The sequence below is a fragment of the Mycetomoellerius zeteki genome, unplaced genomic scaffold (assembly GCF_001594055.1).
Source record: "Mycetomoellerius zeteki isolate Tzet28-1 unplaced genomic scaffold, Tzet1.0 scaffold111, whole genome shotgun sequence".
NCBI lineage: Eukaryota > Metazoa > Arthropoda > Insecta > Hymenoptera > Formicidae > Mycetomoellerius > Mycetomoellerius zeteki.
The window spans coordinates 344,570-367,850 of NW_017256029.1; the positions used below are offsets into that span (position 1 = coordinate 344,570).

Here is a 23,281-nt window from a genome sequence, read left to right on the forward strand (position 1 = left end):
AGTGATGAGCATCTTCGCTGCGCGTACAACCAATCCATTTGCACGACAGGAGAGGATGCTCAGTGGCGGTGTACACCCACTGTGGTAATTGATTCTGTCCCTCGGAAATTTTCGCAAAATGAGAAGTGACCACCTTTCTACATTAATGTTCACAATCCATGCACGATTAACGACACGACTAAACCTTACGTCCGCTTACAACGACATTTGACGTAAAGACGAAATAACCTGAATTTTCGGGAGTTTTAAATAAATAAATACAGCAGATGTGAACGAAAGACAGTGGCAAAAGGATCTTGGCGTGGAGTGCGAGAAAGCGCAAATATTATTTAGCAAGCTTTCAGGAAGCATACTGCTTATGTTATGGCCTTATGGACTCTACTGTGATTGGTCAATTAGCTTACTGCTTACATTTTACTGCTTAAGTTTTTTTGTGTGCCATGGCCCTAACGATTTCTTTACTGCTTACGTATTACGGCCTTAAGTTTTTGTATGTGCCATGGGCTTAAACCTTACGTCCGCTTACAACGACATTTGACGTAAAGACGAAATAACCTGAATTTTCGGGAATTTTAAGGATCTTGGCGTGGAGTGCGAGAAAGCGCAAATATTATTTAGCAAGCTTTCAGGAAGCTAACATTAAGGCATTTCAAATCCTTTTGCCACTGTCTTTCGTTCACATCTGCTGTATTTAATTATTTAAAACTCCCGAAAATTCAGGTTATTTCGTCTTTACGTCAAATGTCGTTGTAAGCGGACGTAAGGTTTAGTCGTATCGTTAATCGTGCATGGATTGTGAACATTAATGTAGAAAGGTGGTCACTTCTCATTTTGCGAAAATTTCCGAGGGACAGAATCAATTACCGTGGGTGTACATACTCAGGACCGAGTTATCTAGCGAGGAGACCGAGAGCGGAAGCGGAAAGCAAAAACAATTAGTGGGACGACTATTTTCGAACATATATGAAGGTTTAAAATTTGGGGCGCGTTGCCTTTCTGGGGGTTCAAAATTTTGGGCACGTTGCCTTTCTGAGGCTGGTATTCATAATCAGATCTTATATTCAAGCCGTCTTAAGTACAGTCTTAAGATGTCACGAATCAATCAGAGGGCGGTATTCATAGTCTATTCTTATTTCAAGATTGTCTTCTAATATGACCTTCTGATTGGTTTGTGACTTCTTAAGACTGTACTTAAGACGATCTTGAATATAAGATCTGACTATGAATACCGGCCAGAGAGCCGCACTAGCGTCTTAAGACATTACTTAAGACGATCTTGAAATAAGAATCGACTATGAATATCGGTCTGAGAGTGTAAAATTTTGAACGCGCTACTTTCCTATAGGTTTTGAATTTGGAATTCACTGCCTTCCTTTAGGTTTAGAATTTAATACTTAATAATTTAAGGATTGATTTTTTTTAAAAATCGATTTTTTTAATCCGATTCTTTGCAGGTATCGATGCTATTAGTTCGATTTTGAATCGATCCGAAAAATCGATCTTTCCTGAGAATCGAACAGCTCTAAGGCCGGAATCAGACTACGCATTGAAGATTGAGATTGAAGATTGAAAAATTCAAATTTGACCAATCGAAAGGAAAGGAGCTAAAATTTCTTTGTCCTTATTGGTCAAATTTCAATCTTCGATCTTCAACCTGAATCTTCAATAGTTAGTTCTTACCAGTCTGTTTTACCACCCGGATTCGGGTCAAAGGGGCCCGGGGGAGTGTCCCTCCCGCATGCCACCACAACTCAAATGAGAACAGACAGAAGAAAGGAATTAGAGAATAGTAAAAGTATCCCAGAACGAAAAAAAGAGGCTAAAAAGCCGCAGAAGAAATACTGAAGGAACGCAAGCTACACTCGGAAAACGCGCGTTGTAAGATTTGAGAAAGCACGCGCGAATACGTCCGCACAGGTTGACCGCCCGAACAAAAATCCGATCTTTGTCACTTAAGACGGTCTTGAATATAAGAACTGATTACGAATACCGGCCTATGATTTACGTCCACTTTTGTGACACGCCGATAAAATCGTAGTGTTGAAAGTGTATAGAGAGATCTTTTAATAAACAATTAGAAACCTGATTGTGAAGTGTTTTGATTGATCTGCCATTTTTTCTCTAATCGAAAAAGGAGCAGTTTCAGCACAAGTACCAACGAAAAACTATTAAAAATCATCGGTATTGGGCAAATTTTCGAGACTATAGGTTACGTTTACACCGTACGACTGATAGCGATCTGACCTTTGACTATATACCTCTGGACTGCTAACGGCAGCCAATATATATTATTTTCTTCAGATATATTTTATTTAGATTTGTCCTACCGTGTTTCTTTTCATGTATATTTTATTGTACTGTAATATGTACTTTATTTTATTATTAAATTTGGTACCTTTTTCGAATTGATTTTAAATCTGTATTTTTCCCGCATCACATTTAATTACTCCTACAGCTTTTTATCTGGTATTATTACATAATTTAGCAAAACAAGAACGAACCATTTTTTTATTTAGCAGTACTTCTGGATCATTTCAATTTTTTATTCGGAGTTATTCGTACCGATTCTTACTTAAAATGCAGCTAGTTAGTTCTTGATTTGGCCAACTTCCGGACCTGATGGCTCTGAGATCTTGGATACACGGTCCTCTCTTTCTATCTTATGGAAAAGGTAGGAAAAATGGGGATAACTAGCAGTCCAGAGGTATATAGTCAAAGGACCTGACCTATGTCGTGACCCAAAATAGGTCTAGTCACCAACCGTTTACACCGAAAGGGACTTAAAAATTGGTTAGGTCACATTTAGTCCACGCTGGTCCGAATTAGAGCCATCTATCGTATTTTGTACAGATTATTTCCATATACAGCATTGTACTCGCCAGAACGTATACATATGCTATATTGAGTCGGGATGACAGCTATCTTAACCTCTAAAATCTCGAACTTTAATGCTTAATATCTTGGTTCGCGAGACCGACCGACGCATTTTTACCAGATTCTTTCATTTTAAGTGAAAACGCGTCGAATGAGCCCAATTTCATCAAAATCGGAGATGAGGCTCGTATTCTAAATAATTACCATTATTTGTATTATTTTGATTAGCAAAGGCATTGGTACTTATGAATTTGAATCGCTGCATGAACTTTTTTCCATCTTTTTTTTTAATATTTATGTTCTTTGCACAAATCAATTAGTCTTTTCACAGTCTAGAAGTAAATAACAAACCGGTTTAACCTAACTATTCAATAAAACAGCAGTGTCCTACCGAGCAAATGGCTACGAAGCTTTTAAATCGGGTCAGTTCAGTCAGTTGCGCGTTTACACTGGCTACGTTTACACCGTGCATTTAGGCCGCGACCTATACAATAGACATCCTTGTTTATCCTGTATATTAAACAAAGACACCTATCGTATAGGTCGCGGACTAAGCGCACGGTGTAAACGTAGTCATAGAGAGAGAGAGAGAGAGAGAGAGAGAGAGAGAATCGACCTGAGCTACAACAGGTCGGGTCAGGTATAGTAGTGTTTACAGCGTGCGACCTAAATAATGTGACCTAAATTAGGTCGAATTTAGTGTATAGGCCGCGGAATAAACGTACGGTGTAAACGTAGCCTATCAATGGGACCCGGAGATAGTTGAAGAACGATGACATTACCGACAATTAACAAAAATTTACGATTATTAACATAAATATTTCGATAATTTATTATTAAATTCATGATTTTTTATTATATAAATAAGTACGCATACTTTTTATGCTATAATATCTTATATATTGCCGAAAAATTATAATTTTTTCTTTATCATCTCTATTGATAATCAAACTCGAATGATAACATTAAAATCAGTTTTAAGTAAAAAAATCGAGTATTATTAAGTTTTAAACATATATACATGTCTACGAAACTAATAAATCTTGAAATTAATACCGTATTATCAGTTTCTTATTCTTAATCACTCAAATTTTAACAATTACGCGAATTTCCATAAGAGCCGACCATCTTTAATAGGATGCATTCGGGGAGATACTATTAGTGCTACTTGTATCATTCTATCTTCATTGTTTATTAAACGTAAAACATAGATAGATGACACAAATAGCGCTAACAGCGCGCTCCTCGAATGCAACCATAAAGCCTGTTCTTTTTGACTGAACTTTTTCTCTCCAGGAGAGAAGAAGAGGAAGAAGGATGAACTGGTGCAAAAGTTCAATCAAAAAGAACAGGCCTATTGTATCTCGATGGTGTCGAGAGCTTTACAGAAAGTAAATTCCATTTCTAAATTTTGCCACCGCAGTGGCGTGGTCGCGATGATGCGCATGCGTGCCGAGTTTAACAAAGGATTGAGTGATTGGCGCGATTTTTAATTATTGATTCAGTGCATACGCATTGTAGTGTGCGTTTATAATGTTTAAACAAATTGTGACACCCGCTGCTTGTGAAATGCGGTCTGTGATCGGTTTCTTAAATGTAAGAAACATTAATGCGGTAGGTATTCATCGTCAAATTTATGAAATACATGGAAAACATGTAATGAATAATTCAATAGTATAGAGATAGGTGACTTTTCGATGACGGACACGAAAATGTGCAGATGAACGGAACGAACTATCGTCTCTGATTAATGACTATGTTTACATGGCTCGATTTACGCTGAAATTATAACATTGATATTATGAAACTGGCCAATTATAGTTATTCCTGTGAAGAATGGAATGACTGTGATTGGTCAGTTTCATAACCACGGATGTTATTAAACCCGATAGGTGCCGTGTAAACGTAATCAATGACGAATTGATGCGTGTAATTAAAGAGAAAATTAAAGAGAACAGACGATTTACTATTAAGTCTTTTCCCCTGCATTTTCCAGAAATTTCATAGACGGCAACTTTCTATGACGAAGGGATACAATGCCTGATACTCCGCTATAATAAGTTAACAACGGCAACTATATAACAAAATAGTAAGGTGTGTACTTTAAAAAGCAATAAAAAATTTTCTGTAAGTATATACTTGTTTTCTTTTAATAGGCCATCGGAACTTACTTTCTGGATAACCCTCGTATAAATAGTACATTGTAAAAGAAATTTCTTGCAAAATATTACATCCAGATCGCAGAACATACTAGTAACATACATTTTCGGAAGATCATTTCGAGTACCTTATCTCAAAAGTGTCTCCACAGCTACTTTGATTTAATACATATGAATACTTTCCACTGCTTCACATATCTAGGTGTCATATAATAATAGTAAGTTATATTTCTAAATTAATTAGTACAGATAATAATACAAAGTGTTAATTAGCATACACTACTTATATTTCTGTACTAAACCATATTACCTTGAAAGTCTAAGTATACGATTGATAACATCTCTCATAGAACTCTTGTTAACGAATTATATCCTGCGACTTTCTAAAAAACCATACAAAAGCTTATAAATTCATATCAAGATGCAGCTGTTAATTCTTTATCATTATAACAATTTCTCTATGAATATATTTCTAACATTTGGGGCTGCTTTATTTGGGTGAGGAACGCATAACTATCTTTCCTTGCCTCTTGCTCTTATACGAAGTCAACCATGAGAAAATTTTCGATTTCTATCGTATTATCAATTTAAGGAAGGACGGAAATGGAAAAATCAATTGAAATGTACGTATATTAACGAAAATCAAATTTTATAGAGAAAAGGAGTTAGATTTGATTAATTACAAATTTGTTACAGATATAAAAAGATTTTATACAGAAAACACATGTGTTCTTTTCGAATTGTTTGCAATACGATCTGCAGTACAAATTATAATTATACAAATATATTTATATTTGTTAATAATTTTTTCCCTTCCCCCTCTCCTTGCTACGTCAGTATCTCATATTTGTTTGAATACTTTGGATTGCTCTAATTTATATAGAATAGAGCAATACGTATTGTATTATCACTCATTTGTAATATTGTCCATTGTAAAAAAAGGCTAATAAAAAGGAATACGATTATAGAATTACTTCAAAAAGAAGTAAAAAAGATTGTGCAATATCAGTATTAGATGCAATACCACAGCTGCGTTTGGAAATTTGCTGGCACATTCAAGATGTTTCTATACTGAAGTATAAAGTATTTCTGTCCCAATAATCGAAAAAAAATCGAAGCAAAAACATAAACCACGCGAAAATAGATGTATTTTGGATATTCATTAATCTGTACAATACGAAACAGAATAGTTTCATCGACGGTTTCGAATGACGTAATTTATTTTCTTTTTGGAATAAAAGATTCTATTTTTGTCGCAACGAAGACATAGATTTATATTGGTAAATATTTCCGTCTTTGTGGATCTTAGAATTCGAAATATTCGATTCTCAACACGATTCTATCAGTTTATTTTGTCATGAATTGTATTCATTTGTATCTATAATTGTGTACACGTTGCACTAATCAAGTTTATTTATTTCATGTATCAAAGCCTGCATTTCTATGGCAACTTTAGTTAGATAGAAAAGTGCAAACGAAGGCAGTGACGATTATGAGTTCAGGCCTTGGCGTTTCTCTTCTTCGAGCATTGCATCGAGCTCATCTGTAAGATTGGCAAGCATATTCCCAATGTCGTTCAAAACATCCGCAGGTTCTCCGCCATTGGAATGATGATTGACTATATGACCACTTATACTACTGTTAGGACCCGCTATGTATTCTTGTGCTCGATTGGCCCTTTGTTTTATCGTACCGGCATTCTCATTGGCAAACGGCAACGAATCTGATTCTGTACTGGAACTTGACTGTAAATATAAAAGTAAAACAAATATACTAATATATACATGAATGAATCGAAAAGAACTGAACTAAGCCTATAAAAATTTGAATATTTACTTAATTTAAATCTGGTCTCCTCAAAGTAGTTCCTTTCTACAATTTTTTAGCCTGAATACATTATAAAAAAACTCAAGGTGTAAAGAATTAACTGTAAGTTTCAGGGTTGCGCAATTTGAGATGAATTCGAATCAATTCAAAAAGAATAACAATCAAGTCATATGAATAATTTCGACGTAGCATAATGTACTCAAAAATTTAATTAAAGTTAAAGATTGACCGATCTGAACTGTAGTTAAATATATTAATATTGTACATTCATTCAACCAGGATGATTTGAACTACGTATATTAATAATTCTATATCTACATGGAAAACTAAATTACAGAAAAGTATACTGAACTGATTATTTAGATAATGATGGAATGGTATAGTAGCATTTACAAAGTTGACTAAACCATTGTTGGCAGTAAATGAACGTAAATGTAACGTAAAAATAACAGAAACTCAATAAATTGTCGATAGTATTTTAGTTTGATTTAGAGTGAGAGCGTTTTGCAGAATTATCAATAGATGGCGCGTGTACTCGTAAGAGATTCGACATTCACCAATGTAAAGCGGGGATGGCTCTGATGCTGATAGCTTTTCTGTTGTGCCTATTTCCTCTAAATTTCTTACAATAAATAAATATTTATTTGCAGTAAAGATATATTTACTTAATACTATTTAAAGAAATATTTAGATTTAGGAAATTTTTTTAGGGTATATATATATATATATATAAAATCACAAAAAATTAAATAGATATGGTAGAAACTTTTGAAATTAACGTACTTTAAAACTAGCATCTGATCCGTTGCGATGTTGCAGGGCGAGAGATGCAATTAACTCGTGTTCTTCGTTAATGTTAACGCTAACGCTACCCCATGAACGTGACATGGAAGAAGACGGTCGATTTAATTGCGGTGGTGTAGAAGATGCTGACGTAGGCACCGGCTTAGGCGCCGGTGGTGGCGGCGATGGATGATGAAGCAAATGTTGATGATGATGAATATGATGATCGTCACATGAAGCGGTTGGCACCGGCCCGCTGCAGTCTATCACGACATCACCGATCACCGAGCCACCAACAGCGATTACGGAAGAACTAGTTGTATCTCGAGAGTTTTGTCGCCTTGGAGGTGATGGAGGACACCGTTTTGGAAGATGTGGACTACTTTCGAGTCCATATGTTAATTGATACTTGTTATTCAAGTCTCTCGGTAAGGATTTATATTGACCTGGTGTTGCAGTGACCTGAAATTACATACATATATCACGACCAAAATCAAAACTATATCTAAAACAAGCTGCGTCGTAAATTGGTCGTATTTTTTGTACTTTAGCCGATTCTTTTTCGAACATATTGCAAGATTTCATTAAAACAATTGCTTTACCCAGTTATACTGTAAATTGACTACAAATATGACTAGATCTTCAAGAATATCATAAATTATACATTGTTATTGTATATTCACAGACATGTTTAGTGATCATTTTTCTTAAAATATGCATTACCTACTGATTAATTGTTTAATTCATTTATTGAAAAATTAAAAATATTTCAAACTAAAGTACATATTTGAGCCGTTTATTTTGAAAGTGGCCTAAGTCCATTTGTCAATTTTTTGTTGTTGACTGTACTAGTGTGTACAACTTGAAGTTAGCTGTCATAAACAACATTTTGCGGTTAAGTATATTCAGAGTATACGATAATTTCTGACACATAAATTTTCGCAATTATTTCAATAATTAAAAACATTACTTTGAAAGTGGCCTAAGTCCAATCTATTATAATGTGGAAATCATAGACCACAAATTTTTAGTATTAGGACATTCATTTTTACCGAATGATAGAGATTTTGGCGTCGTAGAAATGTCATTAAAGAAAAATAATTTACTGTTTGTCCCCCAAGATTATTATAATGTTATCAAAAAGTGCCGGAAAGGTAATAACTTTATTCTAAATGAAATGAAACAAGAGGATTTCATATCAACAAGATTTTTGGAGGACGCAGTTTTTAAAAGGGTAAAGAATTCTAACGGAGAAACAATAAATTGGTTAAAAATATGCTGGATGCGTTTTTTGAGAAATGAACCATATAAAATTTTCTATAAGATATCAATGGATGAGAATGCAGAGTTTAAAATCCTGGATTTATTACCACGTCGGGGTAGACCAAGAAAATTCGAAAATATTGTATTGACACCACTTTATAAAAATATAAGACAAATTTCAACAGCGAAATAAGGACATGATGGACTTACTACGATATATACTACCGGAGCACCATGACTTCTTCAAATCCCTCCCGCATACACAAAATGTAGATGAGCAGTAAATTGTTATGTAATTTATATAGTTAGAAGATTTCCTGAATTGCATAAATTGTGTTTTTGAAGTGTTGTAAAGAAATAATATAAAATAAATTGAGTATTGTTTTTTCAATTTGAAGCATTTTAAATTGTCGAATGGACTTGGGCTCTTTCAAATTTTATAACAAATCTAGTTGTTAATTTTGAAAGTGGCTTAACTCCATTTGTAGTAAGAAAACACATATTATTCACTTAATAATTGCTATTATTTTAATAGGAATTGTAAATTTAACTCTCTTAGATACACTTAAGCAGTGTGACATGTTGGTATCCTATACGTATATTTTTAATTTTATTGAAACGCAAACTCTTAAATATCTCAATTTAAAAATAAATGGACTTAGGTCACTTTCAAAATAAACGGCTCATTTACATAAAGTCAGCTTTTTCAAAATTCAACGATCTTGACATATGTTATCAAGGTCATCATTTTGAGTGACCTCTAATAAGTTTTAGCCATCGCTCGTTATTATTTTTGTTAATAATAAAAGTTATTAACAAAAAAGTTTAAAATATATCATCTTATTTTTGCTATATATAATATTAAGAACTATCCCAAACTATTCCAGATTCATCCTTGCGTAACTCCACGCGAAGCAAGGTCCACCCCACAAAGCGAGGGAGGGGGAGGGTACTTGTTTCGTGTGAAAAGTCGTACGCTCTTGGGCGAAAGGGGAGAAAGGTATAGGACGATTTTGAATATTGTATGTAGCAGAAACAAAACGTTTTATTTTTTAAAACTTTTTTGTAAGTAATTTTTTAATAAATAACGAGCGACGGCTAAAATCTTCTGAAAGTCACTCAGGGTCATGGCCTTGACAACATATGTCGAGGCGATCCGGGAGGTCTCCCCTATACTGCATAATTACATCCATCCGATGGCGCAACATCCCACGACGGGACAAGGCCTACCTCTCATGAGGTTTGGGTAACAATGGATTATTTTCTGGAATTAGGTTGTTAGTCTAATGTCCAACCCCCAACCTGGGGGATCCATACATATATGTACTGATATATGGGACATACAGTTTAACGCTGGATCCGAATGGCGCTGATGATCAAAGATCTCTTAATCACCAGATGAAGTTTTTGAATGATCATTTTTCGGCTCATAAACGCGAAAAATCGCGTGTATGGGCGCAGGTGGGATCGAACCCGAATCTACAGATCGCGAGCCAATCGCACTGAGCGGGAAGCCACTCGACATTTCACTGCATAATTACAGTAGACTGATATCCATCCGATGTTTTTTCATTGTATTGTAATTAAAGACAACTACCTTTCTTATTCAAAATTTTGAATTGAGAAGTATATTCTTGAGGCACAGAAAAAGTGATATTATTTTTGGATTGAAAAGCATAGAAAAGTGTCATGTAATTCCTAATAAATGAATAAAAATGCATTAGGATTGAAAAGGATTCATTTTAACATTCGCGAATGCGTATTCTAGAAATCTGAATCCATTTCAATTCATTCTTTTTAATGATAATTTTTTTCGCCATTGACTCCCTCTTAAACAAAAGGATCATAGTACAGGACCATAGGACCTCGTCTCCAATAACAATCGATCCAAAAATTGTTCTGGGTTGGAGTTATTTTGTCTAAAAACTTACAACACTACACGCTCGTTTCTTTGTGCAATAGAAAGAAGTCGCAGCATCCACCATGCATTTATGTGCAATGTTTTTTAACAATTCGAAGAATGGTTGTTTTCAACAGTTCTAATGCTGCGATTTCCTTTGTCTTCACGCATCCAATCAACAGAGAGATGTACATCTTGACAATCACAGAAAGGTACTAATCATGGAGAGGCTGGTCACCTGACCTATTGGCATCTCTTTTCTGTACGTGCGATCACGTGACGATCTTATTCTGCGCGTTTAAGATGGGGAGCACAGACTCTTGCATAACGCATAACACGTAATGCATAAGAAAATGTACCGATTAAAATCTTTTGTGTGTTTCCTTCCTTTTCATGAAATAAAGAGTTCTGGTTGAATTTCTTATGCCTTACGTGTTATGCATTATGCAAGAATTTGTGCTCCCTGCTTAATTCACACAGATACTTTTACGTAAAGAAATGTGGGGAGTTAGTAAAGTGTAATATATAAAAGAGTTTATGTGTATATACACGCATAGATACATTATTGGTATAATGTAGCTTGGATTAAAACCATCAAATTAGCACATAAATTTTTCTCGTTTTTCACCTTTTTTCAAGCATATCCATATAGTCAAGACAATCGAATATACCTTGGCTACAGGTCGTGGACGAACGAGACAATGTCTTGGTCGTGGAAGAGTGCCGCCACCAGCATCTACAACGGAAACATCATTCGTGGGTGTAAGATCACCATCTTCAAAACTGCGTGGACGCCAATCGAGGGATTGTGGATGCGACGTTGGAGCTGGTGATGGAGGATAGCCAAGAGGCGCATCCTCTAGACTTTCCAAAGATTTTCCTCGGGAGCTAGTACGGCCAACTGTATTGTAATCAGTTGGAAACGCGGCGTACATACTTTTCCAAGTAACATCAGAAGTAGTATCGCTTCCACCTCTTTGAAAAGATCTAAGTACAGGCGAAGAACAATTTTCATCAGGTGATGGTAAATCAGGTCCACTTCGTTGAATAACAACGTCCTAAAAAGTTATAAATTATACAGTAATTTATTATTGCACGACATTGTTAATATATTGATCAAAATAATTAGGAGATTTTTTTTCCAACTAAATTCGATACTAATGAGAAAAAATAGAGAAAATTTATAATTTACCTGCGTATGCCCAGGATGTGGCGGCAAGCGCGCAAGATCAAGTGGTTGTATACGCTTGCCAGCGCGAATATCTTTAACTCTTTTAATTGCTAACAATAATTTTTTCTGATGTCCTAACCGTACTATACCAATATCTTCAAGATCCTCCCAAGTGAGAGTTGTCACGTCTTCGACGGATCGCATACCCTGTTGATGAAGAGCACCAAGATATTCCTCAAGTCTGAGAAGCCTGAGCCATTCTTCGAGCGATCCAGGCACATGTTCTGGTAAACCATCTCCTATATTTAAATTATCTATTTCCGCTTTTAGTCGTTTCCTATGATTAGGTTTTTTGATACCTATAATGTAATGTATAAAAAAGTGTATATTTGTTTAAATCAGGCTTGTTAAAACTCGGCTCGTGAACCGAAACGCTTCCTTCAGCTACCTCTCCGACATCTCGATAGAGCGAGACAGAGCGTAAATAACAATATATATAGACGCTAGAATTCAAGTCTGTCCAATCGCCGTAAAGTTAAACCGCGAGAGCCCGTCTCTCAATCTGTAATCATAGTAACTGTTTTTTATTTTACCTATCATTCTCTGCCTGTGACATCCCATGGTGGAAGTAATACTTTTTTACTTGGTAACATCCATAGTAATGCTATACCGATCTTCTGCAGACATCCTTGTTTTTTATTATAGAAAATATGAATGTTTTTCTATACAGCACAGAAGTTTGCAGCAATATTGTTGCAATATGTTGCAGCGTTGCATATTTTAACGACATTTAGACAGACCTGAATCAGGCAGAGAGCTGGCGTCTATCCTTTTGTTATTTACGCTTTGTTTTACTCTACCGAGACGGTAGAGATATGGAAGCGTTTTGGCTCACGAGCCGAGTTTTGGACAGGCCTGTTGTAACTGATCTATATGAGTAATACTTATAAACTAGATAAACATTCAATACTTAGATTAGATTGGTTATTACAATATATGCTCTACCTATAGCCGTGAGATCCTCCGGTGTCATACGCGTTATAGTTGCAAGGTCATAACCTGCGGAAGCGAACAAAGGAAAGTATTCCTCGAATTGGAGTTCAGTTAACCAAGCGTGAACGACGTCAAGATCTGTCGGTCGGTCAGGATGACTCCCGAGTGAACTAATAGAGCATCTAGGAGACGAGGCAAGAGCACCGGGTCCTCTAAGTCCTAAGTGAAAGAATCCAATGACGCCGTGGAATGTCTAGAACCGGAACCTGATCCGGAACTACCAGGACTGTCTCTACCAGGACTTTGGGTCATATCAATACCTAAGAAATATCAAACATTCGTATTTTATAATTATACTATTTGTAATAATTTGAAATTAGTATTATAAACAGTATGAATTTTTAGACCGATGAGAATAGATTTAATTAAATGAGAGAGAAATCTTATATTTGGTCGCCATATCGCTCACTGAAACCTTTTTCAGTCTTAAAACGCATTCATAAAAAGACTCAGAACAATAATATTACTTATTAAATTATACAAACAATTTAATAATTTTTTTATGCTAATAAGCATCTCTTACAAAAATATTGTTATATATGTAATCTTTACTATATATCGATAGATATTAACAAGACAAATAATAATTTCCTTTATAATTAGCACAAGTTGCCTTTAGTATTTTACGTTGCACTTGAACGCGCAAACTTTAAGCGATATGATTCGCTAACTTTAAATATACATAATTAAAAAAATAGTATAGTTTCAACATTTTGATATTAGAATTTTTATCTTAAAATGGTCTCACGAATTTACCATTAAGCGTTGTTAAGTATCGTCATTACGGAACACCCTGTATGATTTAAGTTATAGCAGAAAATAGTTTGTGATTCAAAATGTATACCTACATATTCCCTGCTTTAATTATTTTCTAACTTACTCATCATTTTCTAACTTATCGACATCAAAAAACTTTGAAATTAAAAATACAAAATGACAAGCTTGAGCGACGAGTTTCCTTCTCAGTATATATTCTACGCATGAAAGTACATAAATTTACAAAATTATAGAAAAATCGGGGAGAAAGGATGTTATACTAAATATTTACTGATATTTGAAAGTAATGTCTTTTGCATCAGGGATAAGTATAATCGAATAATAACCCTGATAGCAAAATGCTAACAATTTGCGGGCAAATTAATAACAAACTTTATCAGATTTCCACTACAAAACCACAACCATCTGTGGCCGCATTGGCCTATGGATCTGTCAACAGAGCTTATTGACACGGTATACCAGCAGATTAGTAGCAGAAACTGACTAGAGATGCTACGATATCCGGCAATTATCCGGTATCCGGCTCCTTTTTTATAATCCGGCCATCTGGCCGGATTGTGAGAAAGTCGTTTTCACATTTAAGATGGAAACATATTTAAAATTTAATTTTTGAAAATATTTTATTATACATGTATCTCCTATATATCCGACCAAAAATGTAACTAAATACTTTTTATTTATATGTATATTCGATCAATAATCTAACTAAATACTCTTTATCAATGTTTAAAAAACATCATTTTTTCATTTAAATCTCTGCATGTAAATCTTGACTGTGTTAAGATGTTCTGTGTTGAATCTCTCGATTTTAATACATAACCGATATAAAAAAAACTTTTATACTACTGACTCCGGATTATTACTTAACTTTGGCTTGACACACATGTTCGACGACCAACTGATAGAGAAAAAACAGACAATAATGGTTTTCTTATATTTGAAGTAGGGTCTTAACACTTACATTCAATTCTGAATCTATATATAAAATTATTTATAACTTATATCATTGTCTTCGCGCGCGCGAATCATGGAACAAAATTTTCAAAAATCTTGACTTCTCATTACCATTGACTTACACTTATAATCATGTTATGATAGATAAACTTTACGACTTTAGTTATATTTTATATTTTTTAAATACATGCTGAAGAAGGACCTATGGTCACAAAATGTACTTTAGATTCTTAATAAATATTGATTTAAAAATTTGTTCTACGAGGGGCACTATTTATATTTTGAGCCTAATAATAAAAAAATAGTAATTTGTCATTGAAAATGACTTTATTGTTTTTCAAAATATTCTCCTTTATGATCTATACACTTTTGCATGCGTTCGAACCACTTGTTTGCACCAATCGACACGAGCATCTTTTAGAGATTTTGTCAGATTATGTGGGATCCAACGAAAACAAACCTTTTTCACGGCTAAATGATCATGCAATATTTTATATATGCTGGTGAAACTAATGCCTAAGGTTGTCTCAATCTCACAGTATGTCACATGACGATCTTGCATTATTAGTTTTTGCACAGCATCAATGTTTTCTGACACAACAACTGATTTTGGACGACCTTCACGACTTTCGTCGGTGAGCGAACGGCGACCACGATTAAATTCGTTATACCAGCGTTTCACAGTGGCAAAGGATGGGGCTTTATCGCCAAAAGTGGAAGTAAGTTGATCGATGCACTCCTGTCTTGATAATCCACGTCGAAAGTCGTAATAAATCATTGTACGAAAATTTTCACGAGTTAATTCCATTTTTTCGCTGAGACACAATTTTCAAGTGACTGTAAACAATACAAATCGCGCTCAAATAACAACGTTCTGAAGAAGGTTATGGTCAAAAATGTCAAACTTTCTAGTGGAAACGTCAGATGGCACCTGACAACACTCAGTGTTGCCAAGGCTCAAAATATAAGTAGTACCCCTCGTATATCTTTATATGAGCTCGATCACTGACCGAACTTTTTGTATAGTTTGCTTTGCGTAATACGAGCAAATTTTTACCTTGATAAGATTTGTTTTCGATCGATTTAACCATGATGGAAGGATATTATCTTTCCAAGGATATTATCCTTCCATCATAAATTTAGCTATCTAAGAATCGATTATTCAAACAATTAATTAGTTATTTTTTAGTATTGAGATTGACATATGCTCGTGGCAATTAAATAATCATCGTGCGCACCACAAGAGCATATGAAAGAGGTGTAACACAGGCCAGAGTAAGAAGAAGAAAAAGAAGAAGAGGTCGACAGAAATGACGGACAAGATTGTCTGCACCTCTTAATTGCATTATAGTCGAAAAGCATAGACTTACAATCGCATCTATTTATGATCGATTTGTAAAACAAATACTCGATCATGTCCGTCCCTATTTTACACTTTTCGCGTTAGAGAAGAATTAGTCTAATAATATAACTTTACATATAATTCGCACCTTGATCTTCGGCGTGGGCATACTTGCCAATCACCGGCGGAAAGGTGAAGCCCGAATGTGTGAAAATAGGTCCTGGACTTTTTCCAGATGGCACCACGTAGGAACCATCGTCTGTCGTACCTCCGGGGCCGCTTCCAGAGAGGAAGCAATTATCCTCGCTGCTAGCATATCCAGCTGAGCCGAAAGAGGAACCGGAATGTCGAAACACATCTGGTACAGCTGGTGGAGCTACTTTCTTTGCTTGAGTCACGGCTTTGGATGGCCGACTCATACCGCCAACTGTAAGAAACAGAAAGAAAATTTTAACCCATTGCTGCATGGTATTTCATAGACTACATATTTTTTCACAGTTTTTCTACATTTATATGCATAATTGGTGTATATAATATATTTGATTTTTTTGTCCTGAGACATATACAGAATGTCTGTATATCTACACAGTTCTATGTATGTGTGTGTTCTCTCTAATAATGAGGCAGAGCATACCGGGAGAGAATGAAGTAGCGGAGCTCCGAAGACGCAACAGTATTTAAAAATTTATATTTGCGTGTTCTGGGTAGGGGACGTATATTATTCACTCGCCTAGAGCGTCAACTTTCTACCGACCTTGTGTTAAAGATTAGTTAATTAGAAAATTTGTACGTGCGATATTGATACATGATGGAATATTGATATAGTGATGTGTCAATGACACGTAATTTATGTGTACGTATGTATGTGTGTATGTGTAAGGCCTACTGACAATGAGTCAGTAAAACAGGCAATTTTAGGATCTCCCATAAGCCGTAATCAAATAACTTCAAATAACTTTAAATAACCGCGGCAACATGGCAGCTTCTGGGTACCGCTCTTTTTATGTTTAAAATGCATAAGAGCACACTTATTATACTTCCACCATAAATCGTACCTAGTGTAGTGCGCGGCAGTTGTGCGATATACTCGTGATCAGCGCCCGGCAAATGCCTAGTCTGTTTGTGACAGACCATGACGGACATAAGGCAGCTGAGGGGATATAGTTTCTGCTTTTTCTTTAAAGTGAATTAGTTTTTCCAATCGACAAAATCCGAAAGAGGCGGGATCTTCCCGCCTTCGGGGCAGAAGATGGATGAAGGATCCGCGGGTGGAAATGCAGAGTCAGTGCAGATCTCAAACAATATCTCTTGGGAGGAGATAATGGAAATAATCTTGGATAACGATTATGCAAGAAAACACGCGAAGACACGAGCGGAAATTCATCGAACTAGACATTAATTCAAAGATGGCGGAGTTATCGAGCAAGAACATTCAGTAAACATGGAAAGAAAGAGAGTACTAAGGCCTCTGGAAGGAACGGAAAAGGAAGGTTTGCATCCTATCGCAGAGAAAAAAATGGCGAAGAATAATAAAGAGAATCAGAGCTCACACAGATTTCGAATCGAATATAAACAACCCATCGCCTGAGGAGACTTACGATACGTACAGCCATCCGCCTGTTTTTTTACTGATTAAAAAAGTAGATAGTCGCAAGGAAGAAAGACTTCCTCGATTCTAGAAGTCTCTAGGAAGCTAAGTAACCTAGAGAGGAAAACGGCTCTGAAGTACAAAGTCATAATTATCACTCTAGAAACACGTGGAAATTTAATTTCGATACTTATACTGCAGTCAACAACGCCCTAACCAATAAATACCTGAAGGAACTAGGTTTTAGGGTCTTTATCCTGAAATACATGCTGTTCAGAAGAGACGTGATACAAGGAGTGCTGATAGATATTAAGATGAAAAAAATAATTGAGGAAGCTAATAATATGATAACAAATGGAAAGTTGCCTCGGCATTAAGATTAAAAAAGGACCGAAGGACTGGTAAATAGCTGGATTCTCAATCTATTTGTCTGAAATTCAAAGGAAAAGATATCCCTGAATAGATCGTTTTGGAGAACGGTGTTACGAGTTATCAGTTTTTCATTCCTCATGTTAGATGGTACTTTAAATGTAGACTCCTAGACCATATCAGCAAAATGTGTGACAAGGAGGAGACCTGCCTTAACTGTAACGGAAACCATAAGATTGTGAAGGACCCTCCTTGCAGAGAAACTGAAAGATGCGTGCAATAGAGCTCATCATAGTACATTAGATAGATCATGTCCAGCATATAAGAAGGCAGCGGAGATCTTACGATTGATGGCAAAAGAGACTGTCGTATCCAGAAGCGTCTTATATTAAGATTGATGAATATCAAGATTGGCGAATAAAGCATGGCGCAATGCTGATGCCCGAAGGCCTGTTCTGGTGAACCAAAATTGGAATATGGAAAGAGAAACTCTTTTCTTCAGTATTGCAGAGGAGAAATCTGATACCTTTATCCAGGGGAATAGCTGCAGGAACGGAATCAGAAAGCAGAGTCTAGTTCGAGGAAGAGGGTTAGATACAAGACTCATGGATTCGAAGCTGAAGCTGAGAAAGCTAGTGAAGATGATAACTACCATTCCAGATGCGGATTGATTAATCGATAGAATATTGATTACTGTGGAGTTACAACGTAATTTATAAACAACGTGGAATTTTTAGAATTAGACTTAAACTCTAATTAAAACACTATTGTTCTATGATAATTTATGTATATGCGTGAGATATTGATGTAATAATATGTAAAAATATGTCAATGTGTCACATTTTATCAATAAAACAGCGATTTCGTCGAAATTCGGACTTTACTTTAGGATCCCCAGGCATATAGAAGAAATCGTAATCAAGAACAATAACGCTGTCACATTTATTAATAAAAAGTTGTTAAATAAGACATCAAAATCCCCTGAGAATTAAGCAACAAAGATTATATTACTCAAACACGTATAAGCATAACTTGCTAAACATGTTATTTAAAATTAGTGTCTCAGTTATACGTATTAACAGTCCTTGTTGCTTAATTATTTATGTCTTACTTAATAACTTTTTATCAATAAATGTAATATCATTAAATTTATTCTTTTGGACTACTTGCTTCCATGTTCTCGATGTTTTCTCAAGATAAGCGATACACATTCGATTCTGCCCTTAAATAGCTCTATAATATGAAATATGTATAATTTGTAATCTCGGAATATCTTTACATTAACCAAAAACAACTAAAACTTGATATCTTTAATATCTTTTAAGGTTTGGTTATGTCTTATATAATATAAAATATCCGTACACTTACAATACAAGAGGTTTTTCCAACTGCCATAAATGGCTTTGATGCATTTGTTCAGGGACGTACTTGGCAACACTGTTGTCTCACGCGCGCGCAGATTGCCTTCGGAGCAACTTCTAAACAGGTTTTGGTTCATACCAATCTTACTCATGGTTATTTCATGCAAATATACTTTTGCCATTAAATTTTCTGGAATACCATGAGGAAGCCAGATTTCTACAGCGGGATCGCAAAAACTCTTATAGGTAGATGATAACTTTTTCGAGGACTTTTGCAGAAATCGTTTTCCAGGTGGCAAGGGGGGAGGCCCTAGACAGTTCGTCATGGAAGTGATCGCCATTTGTAATATACTGAAATTTATTTCAAATCGTTTCGCGCGAATGTAAATGGCTTTTCAAAATTCTAACGCGTAATTATCACATGAATTGAATCAATTTAGTGACATTACATTGATTTCCTTTCATATATCTCCACAATTGCACTTATCGATATCTGATAATTGTGAATCAATGATTATATAAGTCAAACTAGTGTATGTCTTTTTGACTTCACGCAAAAAATTTTGTTTTATTAAATTCACTGTAGTACGAGATATTTTTTATCATATTGAAGTGATTCGTTTAACTTAATTAGACTTGTTCATATTATTAAAATTATTGTGTGTGAATTAAATCTTAATTTGAACTTAACAAACTTAAGTCACTATACAGAAGACTGAACAAACACCACACTTGTTTAAACTTGTTTTATTAGGAAATTTAGTAATAATATTCTCATATAAAACAAATTATTCACACAGTATAGTAGAAACACATACACACATTAACAAGTTTAATCACTTTTTAATACAACAATAATTTCGTTCAAAGCACTTGTTAAAAAATCAGTTTAGTCTACAAAAATTTGAGAAAGCACAATAATATATCAAATTGGACAGCTCGCTCGTGAACAGTCTTGTAAAGGAAAATCACAGTGACAGTTCCAAATACAACTATTGGAAAGTGCGTTTTAGATAAGCGCAGGCGCACATACGGTTCGATGAAACGGCACATTGATGGCAACAAACACGAATGGAGATTGAAGGTGGGTGAACAAGTTTCAGAACAGCGTGGGCTGCGATTCTGCTAGAATATGAATGGATAGTATGAAAAGCATAGTCTGTGAATATATCGATGATATATAAAAATATTAAAAGAACATATTGAATGAGAATGGAAGACTAAATGATTTGACGTAACAGAGAAGAAAGCATTTCATTGACTACTTAACAAGTCTTGTGCTAAAAATGGTACGTAGTTCACAATTTGCAGAAAATAACACGCATTTTTCCTCATTAATAATGGCCAGTAAAACATTTTTTTTCTAGAATGCGTTTCAAAGAAATATTCCAAGAAACAAGAAAATAAATTTAAAATATTCTTATTGTACTTTTAAACTGAAACTAAAAGAATTATGAATTAGTTTAATGTACTGCAATTTCAACATTTCACAGGTTTTAGCTGTGATCTAATCTACTTTCTAAATTAATTAATAATAAAACTATTTTCTATTCTATTAATTATAATAATAATAATATACTATTCTCATGTACATCTGAAATAAAGTTAGATTATTTTAACAATTTTCTGTAGCACCAACTTTTTACAAAATATTGTTAAAATAAAATATTCTTTATTTTATTTTAATAATATTTTTATTTCACGTTATTTTTTAAGCCCTCTATATGTCAAGGTAAAATTCATCGGGGCGGGCTTCCCCATCCCCATATTTACTTTATTTAAAAAAAACTTTAAGGAGATGCTGGAACCGCCTGTATTACCGATAAAACTAGCGTTTTTGTTCCTATCGAATTTCTTCGTACTGTTTTCACAGAATAAAAATTCCTTTTCTACGATTAAAATGTACATGCTAACAGCTAATATATTTGTCACTGGTGTATTTTGTGTTTAAAGCTGGAAAAAAATTAAAAATTACCGATTTTTTTATCCATTTTTATCTCAAAGTATGGTGACCAACGCTGAAAGTAAAATGGATAAAGAAATCTGTATTTTTATTCTTTTCAGCTTTAAACACAAAATACATCAGTATATGTATATGACAAGTATATTAGCATGTACATTTTAATCGTGGAAAAGGAATTTTTATTCTGTGAAAATAGTACAAAAAAATTCGATAGGAACAAAAACATCAAAAACGCTAGTTTTATCGGTAATACAGGCGGCTCCAACATCCCCTTAAGGGGATCCTAAAGCCGTCTGTATTACCGACTAAACCGTAATTTTTGCATAACAAATATTTTTTTTCTCTTTCACAGATTCTCTCTCTCTCACTCTCGAAAATCTTTTTCCAGGATTAAAGTATACACATTAATACGTGTTTGTGAGGTGGAGTTTATGCCGAGAACAATAAAAAATTTTTCTTAAGATTTCAATTTCGAAATTTTTTGTCGTTCTCGGCATAAATTCCACCTCACAAACACGTATTAATGTGTGAATACTTTAATCCTGGAAACGAATTTTCGAATCTGTGAAAGAGAAAAAAAGTATTTGTTATACAAAAATTACGATTTAATCGGTAATACAGATGGCTTTAGGATCTTCTTAACATTGCGGGGATTGAAACTCTCGTCAATTGAAAGATAAGATGTACCTTCCAATAAGCGACACAGTTTGACACAGTGATCATGTCATCTTTGTTTAACATTGGCAAACAACAAGAATATAATGATCCATTGTGTCACACCGTGTCATTTGTGTCGCTTGTTGGAAGGCACACAAGAAAAAGTATAACCATATGCCTCAGTTTGCTTTGTTACGTCGCTTTCTTACTTACCGACACACAGTTCTAATACCTAATCGTACAGCAGATCAGAACACCTAACTGCAATTTTCTCAGAATTTCAGAAACAAAAGCCCTTCCACCCAAACCTTTTTATAGTGTTAGTAGTACACTTAACCTCCCCCTTTGAATGAATTATGGCTCATTTCATTTGGAGGTTTACAATCCTCGCCATCTTCTTATTGATACTTTTTCTATACTTAATAAAAATATATTATAAATATATATTCCTATTTGTCAATAAATGAACTTATACATACAGTAGTATTAAAATGTTACAAAGAATGTAAAATGGCTGTGTATTATATAATCATGAAAATTATTTTATTAAAAAATGTTTATACAGAGTGATTATACAGAACAAATGTAACAAACTTTGACAAATTGTTCGGAAGATCATTGTGAATAAAAAATATCACTATTCTCAATATTTAAGTAGTTATAAAAGTTGTAAACTTTTGCTGCTAATATAGTAAAATCACACATTTGATGAGAAGTGACTTCTGAAGAATCAAAATAAAACAAAAGAATGTGAAACATCAGTCATTGGACAATTTCTTCAAAGAATTATTGATACATCAAATGAATTCGTATGAATAATGTACTATATCGTAGGGGAGAGTGGTCTAAATCGGACCGTGTTCTAAATACCTTTTTAATTTAAATGAATACGGTTAAGCAGATTTGCGTACTATTTATAACGTAAAGTCCTTATAAGACACCGAACATGTGATAGCAGTTTGACAGTTCTCTGTCATAACATTCATAAAATAGAGGCAAATATGTATTTTCAGCCATCGTGCGACAATTTTTTTAAAAAAGAAAATCCTTGTAAATCATTACTTAAAAGATGTTAAAAATTTGAAAAGTAATTGATTTAAGATAATTAAAGAGTGTAGAATTAAAAATATCAAGCATTTCGCGATCACTTTTGCGGTTTATTGTAAAATTTGTTCCAAAGTTCGAAAGGACCCGTGTCCAAATCGGACAGTACAGTGAATAACTTATAGGCCTGGTTGTA

At 34.6% G+C, this 23,281-nt stretch overlaps 1 protein-coding gene across 1 annotated transcript in view; it reads right to left on the reverse strand.

Moving 5' to 3' along the window:
* Positions 1-5,767: 5,767 nt before the first annotated feature.
* Positions 5,768-23,281, reverse strand: part of ckn (CRK like proto-oncogene, adaptor protein) — a 20,308-nt gene continuing 2,794 nt past the window's right edge. Inside the window, 7 exon segments of the mRNA XM_018454012.1 lie at positions 5,768-6,778; positions 7,644-8,105; positions 11,478-11,864; positions 11,999-12,336; positions 12,983-13,198; positions 13,201-13,290; positions 16,252-16,530. Coding sequence (XP_018309514.1) covers positions 6,524-6,778; positions 7,644-8,105; positions 11,478-11,864; positions 11,999-12,336; positions 12,983-13,198; positions 13,201-13,290; positions 16,252-16,530 — 2,027 coding nt within the window. The 3' untranslated portion in view covers positions 5,768-6,523.